Source organism: Geotrypetes seraphini, chromosome 16 (assembly GCF_902459505.1).
Source record: "Geotrypetes seraphini chromosome 16, aGeoSer1.1, whole genome shotgun sequence".
Lineage (NCBI taxonomy): Eukaryota > Metazoa > Chordata > Amphibia > Gymnophiona > Dermophiidae > Geotrypetes > Geotrypetes seraphini.
Window position 1 is genome coordinate 7,013,248 of NC_047099.1, and position 27,651 is coordinate 7,040,898.

General features: G+C 45.5%; 1 protein-coding gene across 3 annotated transcripts; it reads left to right on the forward strand.

Annotated features, from left to right (window-relative positions):
- The first annotated feature begins 1,013 nt into the window (after positions 1 to 1,013).
- Positions 1,014 to 27,568, forward strand: SLC7A7 (solute carrier family 7 member 7). Of its 3 annotated transcripts, none has more exons than XM_033925287.1 (10): positions 1,014 to 1,086; positions 3,570 to 4,148; positions 20,238 to 20,363; positions 21,027 to 21,171; positions 22,129 to 22,252; positions 23,175 to 23,278; positions 23,392 to 23,488; positions 24,065 to 24,214; positions 25,353 to 25,536; positions 27,015 to 27,568. In XM_033925287.1, the coding sequence occupies exons 2-10, from the start codon at positions 3,620 to 3,622 to the stop codon at positions 27,110 to 27,112; spliced, it is 1,557 nt and encodes a 518-aa protein (XP_033781178.1). In that variant the 5' UTR covers positions 1,014 to 1,086; positions 3,570 to 3,619; the 3' UTR covers positions 27,113 to 27,568. The 3 variants fall into 3 exon arrangements, with proteins under 3 accessions (XP_033781178.1, XP_033781177.1, XP_033781179.1); XM_033925286.1 differs by lacking the exon at positions 1,014 to 1,086 and adding an exon at positions 2,598 to 2,752; XM_033925288.1 differs by lacking the exon at positions 1,014 to 1,086 and adding an exon at positions 2,621 to 2,736.
- Positions 27,569 to 27,651: the final 83 nt, after the last annotated feature.

Here is a 27,651-nt window from a genome sequence, read left to right on the forward strand (position 1 = left end):
CAACATCTCCAGCCTGGAACTGGGTAACCTGGCAAAACCTAAGGAGCACTTGTGGTCCCTGTTTAGAGCTGGCTCAGTCTGTCCCTCAAGGACCAGGAGCCCTGGCGTTAACCTTACCCCTCTGTGCCTTCCTCCGCCTCTGTTTTGTGTGTACTTTGAAAGTTTGCCCTAATCAGCTAATTTGCACTCTCTTTGGGGTTTCCTGCCAAATAGTCCGCTGCTGGCACCTAGAAACACATCCACGTCCCCCAGGTAAGGAGCAGATCTAAAAAGTGGTAGAGAGATATATGGAGAGAAATCCCCCCCACACTCCACCTTATTTGATAAGTTGCGTGCACAAAATCTACACATCTTTCCCCCTCATCATCCCCCAAGTTGTGTGTGCGCCAGGAGAATGTAAACATATTGGGTTTTCTTTGTCTTTTTTTATGACCATTGAAATTACCCCGGATTTTGTTGTTTGTTTTTAAAGCTCTGTTTCCTGGACCGTGAATGTGTTTTCCTTTGCTAAGGAAACAGGTCGAAAGGACAGCGAAACCGGGGGAGAAGAGATCGGTGCGATCCAGACAGCAAAGCTACCATCCGTCCAGGCGCGTTCCTTCCCTATTTTTTTTTCTTTCTAATTTGCTAGTGCCAACTTTTTCCTGCTTCGATAAGAATGAGAAATGGATCGTGCTGTGCTGAAAAGCTGCTGGGTGGAACAGCCCGACTTGTTTATGAGATATTTCTAAATCCTTTAAACAGAACCCAAATAAATAAATAACTCGATGTAACAGCCTGTCAAAAACACAAACAAACTGAGAAGGAATAAGCAAAAAGGGGGGGGGGGGGAGAAGAAAGCAGGAAATTCCCCCCCCATACTAGTTTGCCGCTTCTGCTTTTTCCCTTTTTGGTTTCTTTTTAATTTATTTTGTGAATTTAACCTTGACAAAAGTGTAAGCTCTAGGGGGTAGGGGCTGATTCGTATATATTTGTAAATGAGGGATAGTAAATTGAATTATTTTTTTTTCCAGTGACCTGAAGATGTGTTTTCTTACCTACCCCCTTCCTGTGGCTTTATCCTAAGAGTGTGAGCTGGATATTTGGGTAAGAGGCAAACTTGAGAAGTTAAAAAAAAAAAGTGATGATGAAAATATTTTTATTCTCCTGGACTTGTGCACCTGTTTAAATGTTTATTGTCTTAATTGGATTGGGGCTACAAATGAAAGATTTTAAGTTTCTGAATAGAATTGTGGGTAGGCAGAAATAGACTTGAATCTGTTCTAGAAAGATCCGTCTTTCCTCTCCCCCCACTGCTTTTCACTAGGGATTTTCTTAGGATCTGGAAGTGTGAGAGTCTCTGAAATGGTTTCTTGCTAGATTTCTGTGCTTCCAGAGTGACTTTTGGTTGATCCACAGGGCCAATTTGGGTCAATGCTGCTGGGGTCCCCCAGTGTGTGTGTGTGTGGGCGGGGGGGGGGGGGAGGGGCACTGCCAGGTAGGAAGCTCATGCTGACGAATTCTGCTAGACAGGGCACTGCCAGATTGGACGTTGGTGCTGCTGGGGCCCTTTGGTGGGGGTACTGTTGGGCGGGAGGCTTGCACTGCTGGGGTCCCCTGGTGGGGACGCTTCTGAGTGAGAACCTTGTGCTGCTGGGGGTCCCCTGGTGGGGCCACTGCCAGGGTGAGGCTTGCATTGCCAGGGGTCCCCTTGTGTGGACGCTGCTGGGGGAGAGGCTTGTGCTGCTGGGATCCCCTGGTAGGGACACTGCCGGGGCAGAGGCTTACATTGCTGGGGGTCCCCTGGTGGGGAAGCTGCCGGGTGAGAGGCTTGTGCTGCTGGGGTCCCCTGGTAGGGACACTGCCGGGGCAGAGGCTTGCGTTGCTGGGGGACCCTTGTGGTGACGCTGCTGGGGCAGAGGCTTGTTCTGCTGGGGGTCCCCTGGTGGGGACGCAGCTGGGGGAGAGGCTTGCGTTGCTAGGGGTCCCCTGGTAGGGACACTGCCGGGGTAGAGGCTTGCGTTGCTAGGGGTCCCCTGGTGGGGCCACTGCCAGGGTGAGGCTTGCATTGCCAGGGGTCCCCTTGTGTGGACGCTGCTGGGGGAGAGGCTTGTGCTGCTGGGGTCCCCTGGTAGGGACACTGCCGGGGCAGAGGCTTACATTGCTGGGGGTCCCCTGGTGGGGATGCTGCTGGGGCAGAGGCTTGTTCTGCTGGGGGTCCCCTGGTAGGGACACTGCCGGGGTATAGGCTTGCGTTGCTGGGGGTCCCCTGGTGGGGCCACTGCCAGGGTGAGGCTTGCATTGCCAGGAGTCCCCTTGTGGGGACACTGCTGGGGCAGAGGCTTTCACTGTTGGGTGGTCCCCTGTTGGGAAAGCTGCTGGGGGAGAGGCTTGAGTTGTTGGGGGTCCCTTGGTTGGGAGTGCAGCTGGATGAGGGGCTTATGCTGTCGGGAATTCCATGTTGGGGGCGCTGTTGAGTGTAAAGCTTGAGCTGCCAGAGTTCCCTGGTGGCAGTGCCAAGTTTGTGGTTTGTAGAGAAGGATCTTTTCTGCTCTAGATAAAAACTTCTTATCCAGGAACTTGCTGAGCGAAGCCTTCAGGTTTTGAAATGGTTGGGTCAGCGTACCTTGGACTCCCAGATTACTCAACTTCTCCCCGCCTTCTGTGCTGCTTCTTGAGACATTTAAATTGTCTCAGGCTGTCTCATCTTCCTCTTCCGTGGTTATCTCTGGAGGGTGGCTGACAGACTGTCACTAGGTGTGAACCTGGACTAGTGAGTGTTAAAATTCTCTCTCTCTCCTCCCCCCTCACTTTCTCTCAATTCTCTGTCTTATTCCTTGCCTGAGGTTGCTTGTGGTGTTAATCTCTCTCTCTCCTTCCAAGATCAGGTTCTCTCTGCCTGTCTGTCTCTTCTGGTCACTTTCACTTTCATCTGACCCTCTCGCTCTTTCTTTGTTTCTCTGCCACCTATTCTGTCTGTCATCTCTTGATTTTCTCCCTGTCTCTGCTTCTCTCAGAGGAAATCTTGGTCAATGAGATGAGATTTCACCCCCCCCCCAAAAAAAAAAAAAATTCTATTTAGGTGATAAGTGACTTGACTTCCTCGGTAATCCCTGGGGGTAAAAAGCAGCAGAAGTCACCCCTCTATTCTGCATCTCAGCTCCTCTTTTCCCCACAGTCCCTTCCCGGCCAGGGTACATTGCATTGGGTTTATAATTAATTTTCTATTAGCCTACCAGGGCTGGAATGTTCCATTCATCAGCAGATATTAATGATTCTGGGTAATTGAGAGATCAAAGGTCAGGGAGGAGGAGTCTAATTGTAAGAAGCTGTAAGGTCTTAGCAACGCCTAGAGGCTCGGGGTCTGTCCTTGCATGAGGAAGTAGACCACAGGACGCTCTCCCCAGTCACTTTATCATTAGTTTGTATAGGGGACAGGGTCTGCCTAAGGAAGAACCTGCCTGGAGACCCCTCCCCAGTCACTTTATCAATCACCATTTTGTGCAGGGGGCAGAATGTCAGGTTACCTCTAGAGTCTTTCTTGCTTGTGAGGTCCTTCCCTCTGACATAACCCTTCCTATCTCTTTCAGCCTTCAATGCAGTTCTGCTGCTGACCTGAGCGTAGACCTCCCGAACCACTATGACAAACCATGCCGAATATACGGTGGCTCCGACTGAGGAGCTGGACTCTTCACCCCCAGGGAGCCTCACCCATGGGACTGCTGAGGGCTCCCATTCCTCTTCAGATGACTCTGGCTCCATGAAACTGAAGAAGGAGATTTCCCTGCTGAATGGCGTGTGTCTCATTGTGGGGAATATGATTGGTTCGGGCATCTTTGTCTCTCCCAAAGGCGTGCTGATCTACAGCGCCTCCTATGGGTTCTCGCTGGTCGTCTGGGCCGTGGCAGGGCTTTTCTCCGTCTTCGGGGCCCTCTGCTACGCTGAACTGGGGACCACCATCAAGAAGTCCGGAGCTAGCTACGCCTACATCCTGGAGGCCTTTGGGGGCTTTATGGCCTTCATCCGTCTCTGGACCTCCCTCCTCATCATTGAACCCACCAGCCAAGCCATCATCGCCATCACCTTCGCCAACTACATGGTACAGCCCATCTTCCCTAGCTGTGGGTCGCCGTACGCTGCCAACCGCCTGATTGCTGCAGCCTGCATCTGTGAGTATACTGGCAGTGGCGCAGTAAGTGGGGGGTGGAGGGGGACAGTCTGCCCTGGGCGTCGTCTTGGCGGGGGGTACCACCATCCATACTCAAGTTTCAAGTTTAATAAGTGTTTGATTAATCACTTATCATTTTTTTACTAAGCGATATACAATATATGTTCATGTTTATTAAAAACGTTATATACCGCGTCACAGACTAAAAAGGATGCAAGCGGTTTACAATATATATTTCACATTCAATAAGAAAAGAACTCTATTTAAAAATAGAAAAGGAAAGAATAAAAGCCAAAGTTTTTTGTTTTTAAATTCATAAAATACTATTATAATCAAAATCTCAATAATGGCAATTCTAATAATAAAATTCTATAACAGTCAAAATCTCAATAATAAACCATAATTAAAATTTCATTTAAAAAAAAAATCAATCATTACATAAATGCAGATTACAATCCTAAACTCATTTCATCAATTTGAAAAAGCCAATTGGAAAAAATGTGCTTTTAAACGTCTTTTGAAATTTAGGTATGATTCTTCTTTTCTCAAATCTATGGGCAAGTTATTCCATAATATATAAATGGATTAAAACAAACTAAAAATACAAAATCAAACAATGACGAACAGAGAAACGAGAGGGAGAAGGGGAGAACTACATGAAACCCAAGAAAAAGATGGGAAAGGGGAGAAACTAAAGGGAAGGAGAATCTTCTTTTTGGAGCCTTTTCGTTGAGGGGCATCTCAAAACTCCCTCGAATTTGTCCATGTTTATTTCCTCTCTGATAGGAAAAGATAAAGAGTTCCAGATAAGCGGAGCAGTGATGGAAAACATTGTTGTACGTCTAGTGCTGACCATCTTAAGTGACGGGACGTAGAAAAGATGTTGTTTGGCAGATCTAAGGACTTTAGTTGGCGCGTGAGGGAACATAAGAACATAAGCAGTGCCTCTGCTGGGTCAAACCAGAGGTCCATCACGCCCAGCAGTCCGCTCACGCGGTGGCCCATCAAGTCCAGGACCTGTATAGTAACTCTCTATCTATACCCTTCTATAACCTTTTCCTTCAGGAAATCATCTAATCCCCTCTCGAACCCCAATATCGTACTCTGTCCTATCACACCCTCTGGAAGCGCATTCCAGGTGTCCAACACCCTCTGGGTGAAGAAGAACTTCCTAGCATTGGTTCTGAATCTGTCCCCTCTTAATTTTTCCGAATGCCCTCTTGTTCTTTTAGTTTTCGAAAGTTTGAAGAATCTGTCCCTCTCCAGTTTCTCTATGCCCTTCATGATCTTGTAGGTCTCTATCATGTCCCCTCTAAGCCTCCTCTTTTCCAGGGAAAAGAGCCCCAGTTTCTCTAATCTTTCAGCATATGAAAGTTTTTCCATACCTTTTATCAATCGTGTCGCTCTTTTTTGAAACCTCTCGAGTATTGCCATATCCTTCTTAAGGTACGGCGACCAATACTGGACGCAGTACTCCAGATGCGGGCGCACCATCGCCCAATACAACAGCAGGATAACTTCCTTCGTTCTGGTTGTAATACCTTTCTTGATAATACCTAGCATTCTATTTGCCTTCTTAGAGGCCGCTGCGCACTGTGCCGACGGCTTCATTGTCTTGTCCACTATTACCCCCCAAGTCCTTTTCTTGTTTACTTTCACCCATTACCAGCCCTCCCATCGTATAGCTGTACTTCGGGTTTCTGTTTCCTACATGCAAGACTTTACATTTCTCTACATTAAACTTCATCTGCCATATCGATAAAGGCCGGTTCTCTTGTTTTATGTGTTTTAAAAGTGATTAAGGCGATTTTATAAGAGATTCTGTGAGATACAGGAAGCCAGTGGGCTTTCTTTAGTACTGGGTAACATGATCGTATTTTTTTGAGTTTGTAATGATCTTAATAGCTGCGTTCTGAATCAATTGCAAGCGCCTAATTACTTTTTGCAGTGTTCCATTATAAAGTGAGTTGCAGTAGTCTATTTTGGAGATCATAAGTCAAAGGCGTCTTTGAACAGGAATGTTTTCAAATTTGATTTGAAGGTGGTAAAAATTCCACAAGGTAGGGGTGGTCACAGTAACATAGTAAATGACGGCAGATAAAGCCCCGAGTGGTCCATCCAGTCTGCCCAACCATACATGCCCCATAAATTCATTTGGTTTAAATGGTCCTTTTTCTTAGATATTTGTGGGTCAGAAACCCACAGCCCTGCCCAGTAGTGTGCTTAGGTTCCATCTATTGGAGTCTCCATCAAAGCTCATTACAGCCCATCTTAACCATCCCAGCCATTGAAATCCTCCCCAGCCCTTCTTCAACTGAATGTCCATATACGGGACACAGACCGTGAAAGCCTGCCCAGTACTGGCCTTAGTTCCTTCAATGTATACCCATTATTTTATGATTAGAGATCATCTGTGTTCATCCCACGCTTGTTTAAACTCTATCACCATTTTCTTCTCCACCACCTCCCTAAGGAGCACATTCCAGGCATCCACCACCCTATCCGTAAAGAAGAATTTCCTAACATTACTCTTGAATCTACCACCCCTCAGCCTCAAATTATGCCCTCCGGTTTTACCATTTTCCTTTCTCTGGAATAGATTTTGTTCTACGTCAGGGGTGTCAAAGTCCCTCCATGAGGGCCACAATCCAGTCGAGTTTTCAGGATTTCACCAATGAATATGCATGAGATCTATTACCATATAATGAAAGCAGTGCATGCAAATAGATCTTATGCATATTCATTGGGGAAATCCTGAAAACTCAACTGGATTGTGGCCCTCGAGGAGGGACTTTGACACCCCTGTTCTACGTTAATACCTTTCAAGTATTTGAACGTCTGAATCATATCTCCCTTGTCCTTTCTTTCCTCTAGGGCAGGGGTGGGCAACAAGGGCCGCAATCCGGTCGGGTTTTCAGGATTTCACCAATAAATATGCATGAGATCCATTTGCATACAATGGAAGGCAGTGCATGCAAATAGATCTCATGCATAGTCATTGGGGAAATCCTGAAAACCCACCTGGATTGCGGCCCTCGTTGCCCACCCCTGCTCTAGGGTATACATATTCGAGGCTTCCAGTCTCTCCTCGTACGTCTTCAACAGAAAAAATGTTAATTCGCATAGTGTTAATATTTTAAAAGATGGGACTGAAAGCAGATTTTGATTAATAGAACGGAGGCAGTGTTGAGAAGAGTGTGGAATTAAGAGTCTATTAATGAAATCCGGCTGATCTGAGGTTCTAACTTTGTAAGTCCCTGCCCTTTCCCCGTAGGCTCTGTCTCCACCCCTGCCCCATCTCCACGAGCTTTGTCCTCATTTGCATAAGCCATGAACACTTATGATTTTATATTTAAATCTTATTAAAGTATAAAAAGGGACAATATTCTGTACAACTGTTTATAAATCACAAACAGAGCCTTCCATTTCAATCTGGTTTTGGTACAATCTTCCCAAAGATTCAGTTGCCTATGTTTTTACATTATCTGGGAAGGTAATTGGATTGTCTTTCAGACATGGGTGTAGAAGAGAACAAGTGTGTAGTGAATAAACAGGAAAATAAGTGTCTATTAAATGTTAGAAATGTTCCTTGATGCCAACAACGATGGATGAATCTTTTGCAGTAACAGTAAGATGCTTGAGCAACTGGGCATGCAATGGAAGGATGTTGCAGGTGGTAAGAGTCTGATCAGCAGACAAGACTCTTGTTGCCACATGAAAGGCAGACAAGACACAAATGATGTCTTTTAACAGTAATTCATTAAAATCCAAAAGTTTTTAGAGAATTACATGGGGACAAAAGGCCAGATGCACTAAACAGGATTGGTAAAACCTCATGGGTCTGCTCTGATCTGATTTTTGACCAATTCTAAAAGAGCTATTGGGAGGGGCCTTAGGCGTCTGAGCCAATCAAGGCCTTAGGCCCCTCCCTATGCATTATATGATGCACCAAGGAGGGGAAGGCCTGCCATTTTGGACTGGCAGGCCTTGGAGCAGGTGGGACCGCAGCCCTCCAGCTCCCAACTTGTGAAAAAGGTACTGGGTGGGTTCAGGGGTTGGCGGTGGGGAGGTTCAGGGGAGCATCCAGTGGCAGAAGGGAATGGACATCCCTCTTGCCTTTTTTTGTAGAAGGAGAAGAGGGTAGGGTAGGTTATGATGCATGGGGGGGGGCTCCATTGGTAGAAGGGAGAAGAGGGTAGGGTAGAGGGTGATTCAGGTGGGGTCAGCATGGCAGGAAGGAGTAGGTATCCCTCCTGCTGTTTTCGCTGCAGTGGGGGGAGGGGGGAGGGTTTGGTTCCCGGTGGCAGTGCTGGTTTGTAGGGTGGACATTGGACAGGGCTGTCATTGGTTGGGTGGGGGTGGGGGGCTTTTTTTTTCTTTAATGGGGTGTGTGTAATACACACAGCATCTGTGCCCATTAAAAAAAAAGGGCTGAGCTACGGTTAGGTAAGTGACTGGTCTTGACCAGTCGCTTTTTTGGATCCTGTTTTCTTTTTTTGTGTATATCCAAGCGATGAGCTCCTTGTAATGCAGCCACGGAGAACCCTTTTGTGTATCGGGAGTTTTCCGTGAAGGTAAGACTGCTTTAACGAGTCTTACTGCCACAGAAAGCCTTTGTGCATCTGGCCACAAGCCCATCTCTTGTCCATCTCTAGGAGCCTTCCCCTCCCAATGCTTTCTGTAGGAGAAGGGCCAAGTTAAATTATGCAGCTCCCTCTCCCCCATCCCCCAAAGTAAGCCAGTCATAGAATGCTACTCTGGGAGTTTTTTTCCCCAGATTGGCCTCCGTGAAGACTGGGCTAGATGGACCATTGGTCTGACCCAGTAGGGTAGTAGGGATGCCCCCTATTAATAGGTTAAGGTATCCGTAGGGGATGGTGATACTGAGGTGTCTTAAAGAAAGGGAGATGAGGGCAGCTCATGGATGCAGAACATGCCAGACACTGGGTGACGTTGCCTGAGGAAGTTCCAGACACATAGGCTGCAGTAGGAAGTGGCTTTGTCTAAGAAATGTTTTCTCTCTGCCTCCACGAGAACAAAACAGAAGTCCAAAAAGTGGAAGCAACAGCCGAGAATGTACTGACAAAGACTCAAGGTAATAAGTGAATCAAATCGATTTGTATTACTAAAGACAAACTGGAAGAGCTGCTTATTACTTTGTCTTTATCAATACATGCTCGGCTGTTCCCTACACTTTTTTTTTTTGTCCGCATTCTCAACTTGTGTTTCTCTCTCATCGGTCACATGTCCTTGGTCTTGGCAGGAGAGGGAGGGAGGAGACGGAAGTGGGGAATGAGCAGGACTCAGCTGATAGCAGAAAGGCTTTCCTCAGCATTTTTGCCTCCCACTCTGAGACTACACTGGTCGTCTCGTGTGGAGAATTGCTTAATAAACTGCAGCTCCTCCCCTCCCCTCTCGTATTTGCAGTGGGCTCTTATCACGCTGCAGAGCTCGGAGGTGCTTGTGATGTCAACACTATATAGATTGTGATGTCACTGTGGCGGGAAGTTACAGAATTCATTTTGACTGTAGAGCGAGTAAGGATCACTCCTGTCCTGGCTTGGCCACTAGTCCACCAGTTTTTGTAAAGTAGGCCTGGTGGGGGGGGGGGGGGAGAGGCTGTGGTTGGGGCCCCCATTTGTTCAGAGGTGGAGGGATAGCGAGGGTTACCAGACGTCCAGATTTCTCCGGGCATGTCCTCCTTTTGAGGACGTGTCTGGGGGTCTGGATGGCTTTTCAAAACCCGGCACTTTGTCCGGGTTTTGAAAAGCTTCCCCGGAAATTGTGTCGGGCATCCGCGTGAGTGCGTGTGACATTATCGCGTCGCATCGGCCTGGAATTAGGGGCAGGACTGGGGCATAATGGGGCAGAGATGGGTGGGCCTGGGGGGCGGGTCTAGGGTTCCGGATTTTACAAACGTAAAGCCCGAAGTTATAATGCCGTTGTACAGATCCATGGTGAGACCCCATCTGGAATATTGTGTACAATTCTGGAGGCCACATTACCAAAAAGATGTGCTGAGAGTTGAGTTGGTTCAAAGAATGGCCACCAGGATGGTCTCGGGACTCAAAGACCTCCCGTATGAAGAAAGGCTGAATAAATTGCAGCTCTATTCACTCGAAGAACGTAGAGAGAGAGGAGACATGATAGAGACGTTTAAATATATCACCGGCCGTATTGAGGTGGAGGATGATATCTTCTTTTTTAAAGGTCCCTCGGCCACAAGAGGACATCCGCTGAAAATCAGGGGTGGGAAATTTCATGGCGACACCAGGAAGTTCTTCTTCACCGAAAGGGTGGTCGATCGTTGGAATGAACTTCCACTTCAGGTGATTCAGGCCAGCAGCGTGCCGGATTTTAAAAGGAAATGGGATACACATGTGGGATCTCTAGGGGGATAAATTCAAGGGGGTAGGGTTGTCGGAGTGGGCAGACTTGATGGGCTGTGGCCCTTTTCTGCCGTCATCTTCTATGTTTCTATGTTTCATTAAAATTTGTTTGATTGCTTTACATAAAATTCTAAGCGATTTACAATTCAAATGAGGGGAAAACAAGTGTAATCATATAAAAACATGGCAAAAGACAGAGACTGGCACATAAGGAAAAGGAAGAAGTAGAATTTGTAAAGTAAAGAAACATATGAGGGAAAAACCTTAAAGATGATTTAATATGGCGGAGGTATGTCCGAGTTAGGAGGTCCCTTGAGTTGGTCAGGGCTTTTTTTTCTCCCTTACTAAAAGCAAGAGACGAGTTCCATATAAGGGGTGCTGTTAACGGAAAACGATGTGTTACGGCGTGTATGATTACTTTCAGCGAGGAAACTGTCACTAGATTTTGAGAAGAGGATTGTAACGTGCGGTGTGAGAAGCTTATCGATGAAACTGGGAGCCTTCGTCGTTTGAACTTTAAACGTTAAGAGCGCTATTTTATATGTAATTCTAGCGATAGAAGAAAAGGGCTTGCTTTTGCAAAACATTTCATTTGTTTGATTCAATTGCTGTCTTCAATAATATACAAGAACATGCTAAATTTAAGCTATAAAGGAGCTCTTTCTTATTTAAAATTATTAACACAGCTTGTGACCTTGAACATCGCTTCTACACACAAATTAAAATATAAACATCTATTATCATGTAAAACACATAATACATTTTCTAACTTGTGTTCAAAATGTCTATTGACAATTTTCACCCCACAAGGCACCAGAAAGGGCCAAGTTTAGGGTTACCAGATTTCCTCTTAAAAAAAAAGAGGCCCTGCCCTCAGCCCCGCCCCCATATTCATTTATTTAAAAATTTCTACATATTGGTTACACACATAACACGTGTCTCCTTCCCTGAGCTCAGGGCCATGTCTGGATTGTCCTCTGTGCATGCGCAGACGTCAACGTGATGTCACACACGTGTGCAGATGATGTCCAGACATGGCCCCGGGCTTGGGGCCTTTCAAAACACAGACAAATAGCCGGGTTTTGGAAATTCCTCCGGGCACTTGGCAGTCCTCTAAAAAGAGGACGTGTCTGGGTTTTCCCAGACATCTCCATACAATGCAGCTCCACAGAAACAGAAACACTGACACGTCCCCTAATACTGTGCATAATATAAAGAAGTAAATTGGAAAAAAACTGACAAATAACAACAATCGTCACTTTACAAATTAAAAAAAAATAGAAATAAAACAAAAAATGGAAAATACCATTTTATTGGACTAATACATTTTTCAATTAGCTTTCTGAAGCCAAAACCTCCTTCAGTCCACTATACCACTGTTATGGTGTCCTACCCTGACCTGAGGAAGAGGGTTTTGGTCTCCAATAGTTAGTAAAAAAAAAAAAGTATTAAAATTAGTCCAGTATAAAAATTACCTTATTTCCATTTTCTAATTATAAACATTTATCAATACAGCTATAATACTACTTTATTCTAAATCTAAAGCAACAAGAAAATCTTTTTCCTACCTTTTGTCGTTTTTGCTTTAATCATCCATCCTCTTCACTCTCTCCTTTCTATCCTGTCTCGGGATTCACCATCCTCTCCGTAAAGTGGATGCCTGGAATGCGCTCCCGAGAGAGGTGGTGGAGAGGAAAACGGTGACTGAGTTCAAAGAAGCGTGGGATGAACACAGAGGATCTAGAATCAGAAAAGAATAGTAAATATTGAACTAAGGCCAGTACTGGGCAGACTTGCACGGTCTATATCTGTATATGGACGTTTGGTGGAGGATGGGCTGGGGAGGGCTTCAATGGCTGGGAGGGTGTAGATGGGCTGGAGTAAGTCTTAACAGAGATTTTGGCAGTTGGAACCCAAGCACAGTACCGGGTAGAGCTTTGGATTCTTGCCCAGAAATAGCTAAGAGAAAAAAATTTAAAATTTAAATTGAATCTGGTTGGGCAGACTGGATGGACCATTCGGGTCTGTATTTGCCGTCATCTACTATGTTACTATGTTTAGCTTCTACCCTCTGTATGCGCATTCCTAATCCCCCCCAGGTTTAGCACCTGTCCATGGTGTTCCCGTCTCTCCTTCGGTCCAGCTTTTCCCCCTCTATTCCTTTTCTCCCCCTACATCCCTCATCCCAGAACAAGCATCTCTTTTTCTCTCCACTTTTGGATTTAGCATCTTTCCCACTCTTCTCGCCTCTCTCTTTCTCTCTTTCCTCTGTTCCTCCACCTCCCCTAACTCAGCATCTCTCGCACTCTCTTCTTCTCTCCGTGACTTCAGCCTCTCCCACACTTCCCCACTGCCTTATCTAATCTCTCTCCAGGTCATCTCCTTCCCTGCCGGCCCTGCAGTAAGGCTTCTTTTTCTCATCCCCCCTGAGATCATCACCCTCCCTAGGTTTAATAAGTCCCCCTAATCCCTTCCCCTTTCCTCTGTTTCTTTTTGTCACCACCCCCACGTCAGCACAGCATTACGAACTGGCTATTCTTACTGTCATCGAACCTTCGTCTCTGCTAGGTCCCGCCTACTTCCTGTTTCTGCAAAGGCAGGACCCAGCAGAGATGAAAGCCCGATGCCAGCAGAGCAGGGCGTTTTGAACCCTGCGGCTTCCACTGCTTCTGCTGAAGAGGAAGGAGTTCCCTTGACGCTGGCCTCGGAGAACCTCTTCTGTGCAAATTTGCCACAATGCCACCACCCTCCCATTGCCCCACCCACCAGCAAAAACCCAGACGAAAAGCCGCCCAGATGTCCGATGGATCTCCAAAAAGAAGGACATGTCTGGGGAAATCCCTAGCCAAGTTCCCTTGCAGTTTATACAACAGATTGACAATAACTATCCAATAAACCCCAAACCCTTAAAAAATTTGGCAAACGGCATTGTTTCATAGCAGTCACCTCCTCCTACTTCCATACCGAACAAACAGCATTCCACCAGGCACACTCGGCCAAATCAGAACTAGTCTTCCAGCCAGCCAAAATCTGCTGAAGTGCTAACCCCATTAATACATCAAATAGCTTAGCTTCAGCTTACTCAAAATAGTAGGCAAGGCCACAGTCTGCAAAACTACAAGCTTCAAGATAGCTTCAACTCTTCCCCACACAGAATGCTGCTACTATTTGGGTTTCTGCCATGTACTTAGGACCTAAGTTGGCCACTGTTGGAAACAGGATACCGGGCTTCATGGACCTTCAGTCTATCCCAGTACAGCAACTCATCTTCTTAAGTGAGCCAAATATAGGACAATCAAGACATTGGGACATCACTGGCGAGTTTGGCTCTTAGGCATTGGTAGAATGAGGCATTATGACATCATAATCTGAGCTCTGGAATGTTGCTACTCTTTGGGTTTCTGCCTGGTACTTGGGACCTGGGTTGGCCAATGTTGGAAACAAGAGACTGGGCTTGATGGAGCTTCGCTCTGTCCCAGTACAGCAGCTCTTATGTGAGCCAGGTATAGGACAATCAAGACATTGGGACATCACTGATGAGGTTGGCTCTTAGGCATTGGTAGAATAAGGCATTATGATGTCATAATACCAGTCTAACCTGTGGAATCCAAGCTCAACTTTTTCATTTTTTAAAAAATTGGCTTAATTGATGTGGTAATTGACCGTACCAGTTTTAAGCCAGTCAAAAACAATTTAAATAACCAATTAAGAGTTCAGCGCTGAATTGTTAGGACACCTAACAATGCTTACCTGTAAAGTAGGCGTGGTTGACTTAGGTGCTGGTAAATTAGATCGAATAAAACCTGGCCTCATATACCAACGCCTAGTGACGTCTATCCATTCAAACTAACAGAAATATGGAAAGATATTCCTCTAAGGTTCATCTCAAGTTTTGTGTAAAAACATGGTTATTCTCTGAACTGTAAAGTCATGTTCTTTTTTATATTTTTAAAATTGATGTAAACTGAGTTGAGCTTTATTATATAAAGATGACCCGGGCTATAAATCTAAGTTTTAGTTTAGTTTAGATATATTGGATATATGTGAAGTGGCTTTGAGAACGAGTCTCCCATGTTGCAGAATATCCCTTTTTAATAAGTAAACTACATTGTGATAACTGTAACTTGGAAAGATAGGGGATATTTAATACCTGGAATGAAGAACTGTGGAATTTACCCCCTGCTTTCACTCTTATCTCCATCTTTTACGACCTTGTTTATATAATCATCGCCCAAAGCTAAACCTCGCCCTTCCCCCCCACCTGAACTTGAGTCACCAGATAGCTCTACCTGGGAGAACAACCTGAGCCAGATTGGAATGTTACTCCTTGGCTTGCTGGGACTTGTATATGTGGGTTAAATGAAAAGTAATGCCTCCATCTCCAGAATTCACCAATAGATGGCAGCACTGATGTGTTCAATTGTTCTTTGAAATTCTTCCTTCACTTCAGTTAATGAGAATAGTCAGTATGAAGAGGTTGTCTTGCTGTTGCTTGAACAGAAGAACATCTTGCCTTGGAGAGAACACAGTTAAACAAAACAAAACAAAAAAGGCAAAGGTGGTGTCTTTCCAACCAGTGGTTGTATGGATGAGCCCCCCAAATGTAAGGTTGTAGGGGTTATGTGAGGCGCCCTTACAAACGCCAGGTCCCGAGTTCAATACCTTCACAGAAGATTCACCAGGAAGTAGACTCAAATGAGAAGCACAGCCAGAGGTGATGACATAAAGAATATATTATTAGAAATAGGCTTACAGAAAAGCAATCTTCATAAACATTACAATTAAACATTACAATTAAGGAGAGAGCAAAGCAATTTCCCTGCCTTACAGAGTCCAGAGAGAAGCGTGAAGTTCCAGGGAGAGGCAGAGAGAGAGAGAGAGAAAAAAAAAAAGGGGGATGGGGGTGATGGTCTAAGCTTCAGGTTCCAGAGATAGAGCAAGAAGAGCAAGCAAGAGCAAGAGAGGGGGTGTTGCAGAGAGGGGGCTTTTATAGCCTGGAATCTTATTCTAAATATAGAAACTATTGTATTTCCCAGTATCTGTTTAGAATTTGTAAACTGTTTGAAACAATAGTCAGTTTCACTGACCAGGAAGGGAAGTGAGGTGTGTTAGACTGGAGAAGAATAGGCAGGAGTCACATGTAATTTCCAATATCTGTGCACCTGGATCCATTGTATATCCTAAGCTGTCCATCCTAAGCAACAGACATTAACACATCTTCTTAGCATCTCTTCGCACCTCTTAGCATGATTTAATTAGGGCTGTTTGAAACAGTCTGCCTGGATGCTTACTGTATGTGAATTCTGTGCATGAGCACTTAGGCCCTGATTCTCCAAAAGTGCGTCCCGATTTTAGGCAGCTGTAGGCGTCCTACAGCTGTCTAATCAGCCAATCGGGATGCACGTTTTTTTAAAAAAATGCTCCCCAGGCAGGCCTGAAGGCGCCTCTGGGAGCCTAGGGAGATCCGCAAGACGCATAAGCTCGCCTAAGGGCCTTAGGCGAAACTAGGTGGCCCTACGCGTCTCCCTAGTAGAGGAAGAAACCTTAAAATGTAGGCCAGCAAAATGCTGGTCTACATTGTAAGTAGACGCAGCCGCTATACTTATCGCGGCAAGGGATCTCTCTGCCGCTATAAGTATAGCGGGCCGCGGCCTGTCCGATCGGATGCCCCCCCCTCCGACACTACCGACCGCCCCCCCCCGACATTACCGATCTTCCTCCCACCCCGACACTACCGATCGCTGGCAGGAGAGTGTCCAATCCCTCCTGCATGAAGACGCACCCCCCCCGGCGCTAACAACCCCCAAACCTCCAAACTAACCTGTTCTTCAGGCCAGACGGTTCTTGCCTGTCCAGCCGGTAAGCCTGCCTGGTCGAAATGAGGCGGGCTCGCCCCTTCCCGGCCCATCCCGCTGAAGCCTAAGGCCTGATTGGCCCAGGCTCTAGAAGCCTGGACCAATCAGGCCTTAGGCATAGCGGGTCCGCCCATCCCCACTAAGTCTAAGGTCTGATTGGGTTCTCTTCATGCACTCTTAACAAGTAGGCCAGTCCTCAGTCTGCTCCTTGAGGTCATGGAGGTTTGTGGCCGTTGGTTGAGGAGTTTGGCTCTTATGGGCAAAATGAGGGGATAACTTCAAGTAGCGGTGAGTGAGGGCTTCTGGTACTGTAACCCCAGTGGAAATCTAGTCCAGAAGAGCTGGAAGTCCAAAGCAGTGCTGGCTAAAATGAAATAAAACCTGTGTCTTGAATATCTTAGAAAATGTCACGTGGCAGGGATTTAGCAGTGTCCTCGCAAGACACAGGGCCAGAAGGAGGAAGTCGGCCTCTGATCACAAGGAAGCAGCCTCATTCCAAAACTTGTTTGAAGAAGAGGTTGGCTATGACCGAGCTGATTTGAAATTTGATGACCTGGGCTAGATGCACCTGCCCCCTATTTCTACAAATATGTGTGCACATAAATGATAGAATACCGTCAATTATATGCTTAACTTAATGCCAATTAGCTGCCAATTGTTAAATAACAATTAATTGGTGATAACTGGGACAATTTGCAGTTACATAGCAACATAGTAGATGACGGCAGATAAAGACTCGAATGGTCCATCCAGTCTGCCCAACCTGATTCAATTTAAATTTTTTTAATTTTTTCTTCTTAGTTATTTCTGGGCAAGCTTTACCCTGTACTGTGCTTGGGTTCCAACTGCCGAAATCTCTGTTAAGGCTTACTCCAGCCCATCTATACCCTCCCAGCCACTGAAGCCCTCCCCAGCCCATCCTCCCCAAACGGCCATATACAGACACAGACCGTGCAAGTCTGCCCAGTACTGGCCTTAGTTCAATATTTAATATTATTTTCTGATTCTAAATCTTCTGTGTTCATCCCACGCATCTTTGAACTCCGTCACCGTTTTCCTCTCCACTACCTCCTTCGGGAGTACATTCCAGGCATCCACCACCCTCTCCGTAAAGTAGAATTTCCTAACATTGCCCCTGAATCTACCACCCCTCAACCTCAAATTATGTCCTCTGGTTTTACCATTTTTCTTTCTCTGGAAAAGATTTTGTTCTACGTTAATAACCTTCAAGTATTTGAACGTCTGAATCATATCTCCCCTGTCCCTCCTTTCCTCTAGGGTATACATATTCTGGCTTCCAGCCTCTCCTAATACGTCTTCTGGCACAAACCTCCTATCATTTTTGTCACCCTCCTCTGGACCGCTTCAAGTCTTCTTACGTCCTTCGCCAGATATGCTCTTACCACGACCTGTACAGGGGCATCAACACCTTCTTCCCTCTACTGGCTATGCCTCTCTTTATACAGCCCAGCATCCTTCTGGCAGCAGCCACCGCCTTGTCACATTGTTTTTTTGCCTTTAGATCTTCGGACACTATCACCCCAAGGTCCCTCTTCCTGTCCGTGCCTCTCACCTCCCAGCATATAAGGTTCCTTCTGATTATTAATCCCCAAATGCATTAATCTGCATTTCTTACACACATAACTGCTCTTGGGATTTTACAAATTGTGCGTGTAAAATTCATAATGCACAAGGTGGGGGAACAACTGGGAAGGTCATGGATGGTCAGGGGTCTGCTAGCACTTGTGTGTCAGTTACATGCACGTGCGAGCATTTCCAGCAGCTGTTGAACTGGCATAAGGGGTTATACCTAAAGCCAGGTGCATTACCGCATCCTTAAGTTAGTATTTTCTAATGGCAGTTGCCCGTGCTTGCACTTGACGTGGATCGTCCCCGTGTTTAACTTTAGGCGACCTGTAGAGAACTGCCCTCTTTGGACCGGATTCCGTAAGGCGCACCTATTGAACATAAGAATAGCCTTACTGGGTCAGACCAGTAAGGCGCCCATTACAGAATCATACTTAGAGGCACCTAACTTAAAACTTAGTGATAAAAAATTGATTTTGATACAAATTAAAGCAACTATTTATGAATTTTTTTTTAAGATTACTGAATTTGCACATTAGAATCATTTAGGGGGAAGAGGTGGACCAGTGATTAATTTATGGTCAGCTGATTTCTATGTACCAGAATACCAGTCTGAGGTCCTATCCCCCTTAATAAGAAGGATGTTTGATCTTATAATATGACTGAAATTGTTGGGTAACCGATTGAGAAGAAATTTTCTTCCTCTAAACATCGATTTAGCAATATTTTCTCTGAATTCCACTTTTGGACGTAATTGGAACGTAGATCAAAATATCTTTTGTTTGCCTGTAATATTTAGGCCAGGATTTTAAAGGCCTATGTAATAGTCACCCACGTCCTTTATAGAATCACGCCTAGCAGTGCCTAAGTCACTCTTCGCCTCTAAACACGGCTACTTTGGAGTTAGGAGCCATGCGATGAGTTCCTATCTTTTGTAGAATCACGCCCAAAAGGATAAGCGCCTTTCTCCCAATTAACGTCAGGCACCTCTTATCAGTGGGTGAGAGGCGTCTGGGGCTGTGGCGCCCTTCCCCCACCCTCTTCTCCGCCCCTCCTGCCGTCCACGCACACCCCTTCCCCATCCTGTACCTCTTTTAAGTTCCCTGGTGCAAGCAGCGTTTCCAACTCTCTACCGGCATTGGCTCTTCCTCTGATGCCACTGGGACCTGGAGGTGACGTTAGAAAGCGAGCTGCAGGTTGGAGTTGCTGCTCGTACCAGCAAAGAGATAAAGGCATTGGGGGGTGAAGACGCATACGGAGTCGGAGGAGGAAAGAGTGTGTGTGTGTGTGTGTATGTGGTAGAGAGGAGGAGGGTTGCCACTGCCCTCACCAAGATGGCGCCTGGGGTTGACCGGACCCCTTACTCCGCCACCACTTATAGAATTTCCCCATTTGTGCCTTCAGAGGTTCCTCTTGTGGCCACTGTCATCCAGGCATCACCAAATCCTTTCCAGAAAAGAGAAAATGGTAAAACTAGAGAGGTTACAGGGAGGAAGACTTAGGAGCAATGGTAGAAAATTCTTCCTCACGGAAAGACATGGGGGAAGCCACTGCTACTCCTTGTGTTTTGGCCAGGTACTAGTGACCTGGGTTGGTCACCGTGAGAATGGGCTACTGGGCTTGATGGACTATTGGTCTGACCCAGTAAGGCTATTCTTATGTTTTTATGAAAGGGTGGTAGATGCCTGGAATGCCCTCCCGAGAGGAAACGGTGATAGAATTCAAAAAAGTGTGGGATAAAAATAGACGATCTCTAATTAGAAAATGAAGGATGTAAAGTAAAGAACTAGGGCCGGTAGTGGACAGACTTGCACAGTCTGTGTCCCATATATGGTGATTCAGTGTAAGATGGGCTGGGGTGGACATCAATGGGAACTCCACTAATACGGAACAGGAGGATGTTACTGGCCAGACTTTATGGTAGATGTCCTGCAAACAACGGGATGGTTGGATAGACTGGAATGAGCTTGGAAGGCAACTTCAGCATTTGGAACCTAGGACAATACCAGACTTTACAGTCTATGGCCCAGAAATATCAAAGAAGAGACAAGTTAATCTAATCATGTACTTTTTAATGGGTAGACTGGATGGACTGTTCAAGTTTTTATCTGCTGTCGTTTACTATGTTACTAGGGTTTCCTTGCCTCCTGAACAGATTGTGCTGAGAGACTGCAGCAGGGTTGGAGTATTGGCATTGAGGCTTGGGATGGAGAGGTGTAATAACACAGCAGTAACCCCTCCCCCTCTTCCTGTTGCCAGGTCTCTTGACCTTCGTGAACTGCGCCTATGTAAAGTGGGGCACCCGAGTGCAGGACATCTTCACCTACGCTAAGGTGCTGGCTCTCATCGCGGTTATCATTGCGGGCATTGTGAAGATCTGCCAGGGTAAGGACGGGGCAGGCAACAGGGGGTTTTGGGTGGAGAGCGGCCTTGGATCTCATGTAAAGAGTGGGTGGGGGGGATATGGTGGGCAGAGTCACCAGGTTTTGGGATCAACCTGCCATGGTGGAGAGTGAAAAGGGAGGATGGGGTATTGAAGCAAAAGAGGGAGGGGAGCGGGGGCTTTCCTAAGTTTCAGAATTTGCACATTGGTTGTAAAATATTCAGGCTGTGTTTGGGAGGGGAATAAATTATTTTCTGAGAAAGAAGAAAGTATAGGATAGTGGTTCCCAGTCTTGGCCTGCAGGATCTCCCAGACAGTCAATAAGAGAGATTTGCATGCAGATGAATCTCCTGAATATTCATTGTGGATATCCTGAAGACCGGACTGGCTTGGAGTGTCCTGAAGACTGGCTGGAGAAGGCGGACACATGTTGAATTGATGCATGTGCTGGTGTGCATGGAAGGAGATCATGGGGCTCCTGTGTATTGGGGGTCTCTGGAAAAAGAGTTTCTGTACTTTGTGAGTTGTAGTTACTTACCGGTAGATGAAATGGCCAGTAAATGACTGTAGCATAGGGTTACCAGTGAGTTGCTAGATGAGATGTTGAGAGGTTCGGGGGTAACAGTGGAGTTTGATAATAATTCCAGTTTCTGTTCTGGGTCTAGGACAGTCTGAAAACTTTGAGGATTCTTTTGCCGGCTCTTCTTACGACCCGGGGGACATTGCCCTGGCCTTGTACTCTGCTCTTTTTTCTTTCTCTGGCTGGGACACCCTGAACTTCGTCACAGAGGAGATTAAGAATCCAGAGAGGTAAAGAACTGATCTACCAACACACACACAATGTTTATTATATGTACACACACACACGTTTATTATGTATATACACACACACACACAGTTTATTATATGTGTACACACACACACACACACACACGCTTATTATATGTACACACACACAATGTTTATTATATGTACACACACACGTTATGTGTATACACACACGTTTATTATATGTACACACACACACGCTTATTATATGTACACACACACAATGTTTATTATATGTATACACACGTTTATATGTACACACACTTATATGTACACACACTCAATGTTTATTATAGGTACACACACACACGTTTATTGTGTATACACACACAATGTTTATGTGTACACACACACACACGTTTATTATATGTACACACACACTTATTATATGTACACACACTCAATGTTTATTATATGTACACACACATTTATTGTGTATACACACAGTTTATTATGTGTACACACATACACACACGTTTATTATATGTACACACACTCAATGTTTATTATGTACACACACACAATGTTTATTATGTGTACACACACATTTATTATATGTACACACACACATGTTTATTATGTGAACACATGATTGTTATATGTGAACACACATACACACAAGATGTTTATTATATGTGAAGACTCTGGAAGGTGAATGATAAACTTTTGGCACTATCCTATGGTAAAGTGAGAGATTGCATCAGAGTAATGCCTGTTTCAAATTATTATCCCTTAAGATTTCTAATCTGTCATCCATTTCAGGAAATAAAGACCATCTGTAGGTGTTACTGCCCCTTCCATCTCATCCTGTCACACAATGCAAAGAGTACAGACCATCCCCAGGCATTTCTATCCCTTTTTTTCTCACTAAATCTCATGATGGGAATATCATGTATGATGATCTCTTCTCTTTTCCCCGTGTACTCTGATTTCCTGCAGGAATCTTCCCCTAGCCATTGGGATTTCTATGCCTGTCGTGACCATTATCTACATCATGACGAATGTAGCTTATTATACAGTGTTGGATATGAGAGCCATCCTCGCCAGTGATGCTGTTGCCGTGGTAACTGCTTCTGGTCCTCCTTTTGGGAGGGGGACATGATATTCAGAAAAGGGCAGCTCCAGGGAACACAGCACATGACACAACTCCTGTGACATCCTTTATTAGAGGGCTGATACAGGACTCTCTGTGAGAGACAGACTGAGAAATACTAGCAGGGGAGTCTCCAGAAAATACACATTTGGTGAGGCTGGGGGTTCCTCAGACAAGACAGATCCTCTATATTATACTTGTAAAAGAGTTGAGAAATTTTTAGGAAATAGTGTCACTTTTTTAAAAAGATGTGCTGTGAAAAGGGAGGAATCCAGGAGATACACAAATTTGGGGTGGGACAATGTAAGTTTTAAGAAGAGCAGGGCCCTAGCAGTAAAAACAGAAAGACAGACCTTCCAAGCAAGGTTCATTCATTTTATAGTATGTGCAAAACTGACCCATTTGGAGACACCAAGATGCTAGTATAGTGATGAGAGACTCGGGGAAAGAGATTTCTAGGACCGATAGCTGGGGAAAAAAGGGTGGTGGGATATTCTGGCCTTTCCTCCGATGTCCTTAAAGATAGTGAGAGGGAGAAGGAAGAGATAGAGAATGACACGGGGGCAAATTTGTCCCTGTAGGAACTCAATTTCTCTGTGCTGTCCCTGTGAGTTTTGTCACTGTCCCTGCCCCATTCCCGTAAGCTCTGCCTTGACCGCACAAGCTTCAAACACTTATGATTTAAAGTATTTGAGGCTTGTGCAGATGGGGGCAGGGACAGGAAAAGAACTTGCTGGGATGGGACGGGGAAAAATTTGTCCCCGTGTCATTCTCTAGGATGAGATATACAAGGGAGAATATTCTGGAAATGCCATGGGGATGGCACAAATGGATTTTCTCTGTCCAGTTATTCCTCTGGTAATGTTCTGACATTATTGTCTTTTTATTATAGACTTTTGCTGACCAGATTTTTGGTATCTTCAATTGGACCATCCCGCTCGCTGTGGCCCTCTCATGTTTTGGAGGTCTCAATGCCTCAATTTTGGCTGCTTCCCGGTAAGAACTTGGATGAGTTTGCATAGCCTTTTCCTATCATGCAATTTGCAGGGGGAGTGGGGGAGAAGAACTACATGACCTGACCTGTCTTTTCATATTCTTTTTCAATTTAGACTGTTCTTCGTGGGCTCCCGGGAAGGACACCTACCTAATGCTATCTGCATGATCCATGTCAAGAGGTTCACCCCTGTACCTGCCCTGCTTTTCAATGTACGTGAGGGTGCATTTTGGGGGTGTAATCTCAAAAGGGAAGAGCTGTGTGACCCTTTTAGATTGTGGTAGTGTAGTGAAGGCAGGACTTTGCCCCTTGTCCTACACTTTCTGTCCTGAGAATCCAGACATGCCAGTGATCTGTAGACCTGCCTTCTCTCTTACAACTTTGCAGTTGGAGGAAGATGATGAGCTGGTCACTGTTTCTTCTTTCTGCGATATTTAAGAAACAAGAACTACAATTCCCAGCAGCCAGTGGGTGAAACTAGGACTCTCCCTACAGCTATGATATGGTGGCTTACTTGTTCATCAGCTTTCTTCAGAGGGAATGAACTTGTGCCTTGGGAACCCACTTTCTTCCTGGGGTACTTCTCCAGGGATTATTCTTATGGGGACCAAATCCTGGGTGTGGCCAAGTTGTCTTGTCCCTCTCAGTTAGGGTTACCCTATGGCTCCAGAAAAAGGAGGACGAATTGAGATATCTAGGTTTTACGTCCTCCTTTTTCTGGAGCCATATGGTAAGCCGACTCTGTGTCCTGCCCTCTCTAAACCTGTGGCTCATTGTTTTCTTGGTAGGGAGCTATGGCCCTGATTTATCTCTGCGTGGAGGACATCTTCCAACTCATCAATTATTACAGCTTCAGTTACTGGTTCTTCATGGGACTGTCCATCGTGGGCCAGCTCTATCTGCGCTGGAAGCAGCCTGAGCGGCTTCGGCCATTGAAGGTAGGACACAAGCATGACCAGATGGGCGAGAACCAATGGAAAAGAGGCACGTAGAGTCGAGAGAGAGAAACCAGGAAGAAGCAGGAAGAGAAGATGGTGGCCCTGGTTTTTAAAAAAACAACAACAAACAAACCCAAAAAACTTACACAAAGCAGAATACAAAAAGTGTAAAACTATAAAATCATCCAAAACCCACAACAATTTTAAAAAAATTTTTAAATAGTTTTTAATTTTATTTTTTAAAAAAAAGGGGGGGGAATAATTTTTTTGTTTCCTTTTTGGAACATAGTTATTGCACGTTTTATAAATTTTGTGAAGTTCAAGTTCAATTTATTTAATATACTGCAAATGTAAAGCCAGACGGCAAATCTAAGCGGTTTACAATAAAAAATTTTAAAAACACCGAATTAAATAGGGTAAGAACAAAAGGAAGATAAAATGTAAAGAAAAACAGTTGAGAACATGTGGAAAAAGAGAATCGAGGATTATAATAAAAATTAAAAAAGTTAGGGAAAGAGATGAACAATGTGGTGAGGGAGGAAACAAAGAATTTAAATCTGTCCATACAAAAGAAAAGTAGCCATCAGGAGGAAGTAAGTTAAGAGCTAAAGGCCAAAGAGAAGTCGCATGCCTTTAATTGTACCTTGAAGGTTACAAATGATTTCTCTGACCGAAGGTAAAAAGGCAAAGAATGCCTGAGAGTAGGAGCCATAACACAGAATGAAGAATTCCTATGAAAATCCAGGAAAAGTTGCCTAAATGAGGGAATGACTAACAACTGCTGTTGTGAGAAGCATAAGGTTCTTTGAGGCGAATATGGGACCAGAAGACTGTTCGATAGAACCTGGTGGGAAAGGATATTATATTTAAAGGGGATGCAATATGACACTGGAAACGGGTTCTGATCTTAGAAGCGGTGAGATGTGATCGAACTTAGAACAGTGATGGACTAATTATGAATGTGTAGGATCTGGAATCAAGATTTCAGAATGGAGGGTGCAAAACATAGGAGTGGAGGTATCAGATAGCAAGGGAAATAGTCACAGAAGATATGTGAAAAAAATGAGAAAGTGTTGAAGCATTTTACCTTGGGTTTATTGAGACAAGAAATACTCATCACCGGCTTTTCACTCCCCAGCTCAGCATTGTTTTCCCCATCATCTTCTGCCTTTGCACCATGTTCTTGGTGGCTGTGCCTCTTTACAGCGACACCATCAACTCGCTCATTGGGATTGCCATCGCACTTTCTGGCGTACCTGTCTACTTCTTGGCTGTGAAAATACCAGAGCGGAGGAAACCCCGTTGGATTCGTAACACCATTGGTGAGATGGAACTTTAGTGGTTTGTTATGTGCTGCCTTCACCATCGTTCCTCTGTGTTCTTTTCTAGAGAGCTCCTCAGAGTCTCCTTAGCACTCATTTTCTTCCTGCTCTTCCAGGCCAAAGAGACAAACCTTTCCCCGGTACCAAAGCCTTCTCCTAGTGGGGAGGGACCCTGTTCTGTTTCCCCAACCTTCTGTTGGGATTTCTTCTAGGATCAGAGGGGGACTTCAGCCTTTAAGAGATTTGAAAGCCACTAGTCTCTATACTATGCCCGTCTTCTCGACAAGTATGCCACATGGAGATGTTTAATTCCACCTTTGAGTTCCTAGGACTTGGAACAGTCTGCTTGCATATCTATGGCAGCTCACTACATACTGTCACTTCAAGAAAATGCTAAAGACGTACCTTTTCCCCTTGTAGCTACTAAACACTGTTTGAGACCTTACCCCCCATCCAGTGGCATAGTAAGGAGAAGACAGGGGGAGGGGCAGATCACCCTGGGTGTCGTCTTGATGGGGGCACTGGCACTAGAGAATGACACGGGGGAAAAATCTGTACCCGTCACTGGACCACTGTCCCCTTCACTGCCCCGTCCTCGCAGCATTCACCCTTCCCTCTGGCACCCCTCGTGCGGTCCTTGCATCTCCCCCCCCTTACCTTCACGGTGCATTTTAAGGTTTCAGTCTTGTTAAAAGTCGCCGGAATGTTCATGCAGTCGCATGTTTGGGCGGAAGCTTCTCCTCTAACGCAACTGGAAGTTGCGTCAGAGGAGAAGCTTCTGCCCACACACGCACGACTGCACGTACATGCCGGTGGCTTTCAACAAGACTGAAACCTTAAAGTGCCGTGAAGGTAAGGGGGAGGGAGGGGGCCGCGCGCGTTCCCTCCCTTAACTGCGGAGACAAGGCCATTCACCGCTCCATGGGGCGGTGGATGCCTAGTCTCCGTACCTGCAGTGAGCACCTTTACCCCCTCCACCATTTTGGCGGGTTACCCGCGGCTACTCACAGCTAGCCGCGGGTAACATCCACCGTGTCATTCTCTAGCCAGCACCTGCCCTGCCCCCCCATGCATCTCTTTAAAAAATCTTCACCAGCACAACTATTCTAGCCTGATGCTCACACCAGCCTGGTTCCCTCTGAAATTACTTCTGGGTCGTGGGGCCACTGTGAGCTGCAGGCCGGAGAAGCAGCTTGCACAGGCGAAGGTTTAGAGGTGGAAAGGAAGGGTGTGAGTGTGGCGGGCGGATGCATGCAGAAGGAACAGGGGAAAAGTAGGGGGGCACCTATTACCCTCACTATGCCACTGCCCCCATCCCATCTATCGTTCCCTTGAAACCTGAGCTATCAATATTAAATTTGCTTATCTCTAACCTGAGTCAATAATGTAAAATTCTCTTCCTGTTGAGAATTCCTTGTTGAAAACTGTGGGATACAAGAAGTTGTATTATTATTAACCCTGTGTTCTCTGCTCTGCAGCTTCGGCCACTAAGTACATCCAGATCATCTGCTATTCAGTCGTCACGGAAATGGACGAGGAAGAGAACGACAAGGAACGGGACTATAAATCCAGCTGATGGACAGAGCCAGGACCGCTCTCAGCAATGGACTGGTCAGCTGTAGCCAATACCAGTGAAAGCCAACCACAAGCACTCCTCCACCCATAATTTATTGATTTTCCTGTGTTTTCTTTATTATTAAAACAGTTTTATTTGTTTCAGGAAATGTTTTTAGGTTAGTTTCTGGGAGGCAGGGGTGGTTGCAATATTTGATGCTGGGAGGCACTTGGAAGCGGACTATTTCTGCACGGGAGGCGTGAGGAGAGAGAACAGGTAACTGGACGATGAGTCCAGCTGTGTTTTGGTGGAGGAAGTAGCCCTTACATGGGAGGGAAGGAGGGCAGTCTTGCTGTACTCTGCCCCTGACGGTCTGTGCCTCGGAGAAGGAGGAGCTGGAAGGGGATGCCTGTATTCTGGGAATACCGAAGTAAGGAGTAGGAGTTAACCAATAAAATGTCAAACCATTGTCTCCTGGTTTCTGGCGCCTATTTTCCACTTTTTTTTTTGTCTGAAATGTATTTTCTCAGGTTTTTTATTACTTAATTTAAAATTTAGAT

What these genes read in the sequence shown, in the direction of transcription:
- SLC7A7 (XM_033925287.1), top strand. Translation starts at nt 3,620, where the DNA reads ATGACAAACCATGCCGAATATACGGTGGCTCCGACTGAGGAGCTGGAC. An exon ending in GATTGCTGCAGCCTGCATCT is followed by an intron (nt 4,149 to 20,237) that starts GTGAGTATACTG and finishes TCCTGTTGCCAG; the next exon opens with GTCTCTTGACCTTCGTGAAC. An exon ending in CCAGTGATGCTGTTGCCGTG is followed by an intron (nt 22,253 to 23,174) that starts GTAACTGCTTCT and finishes TTTTTATTATAG; the next exon opens with ACTTTTGCTGACCAGATTTT.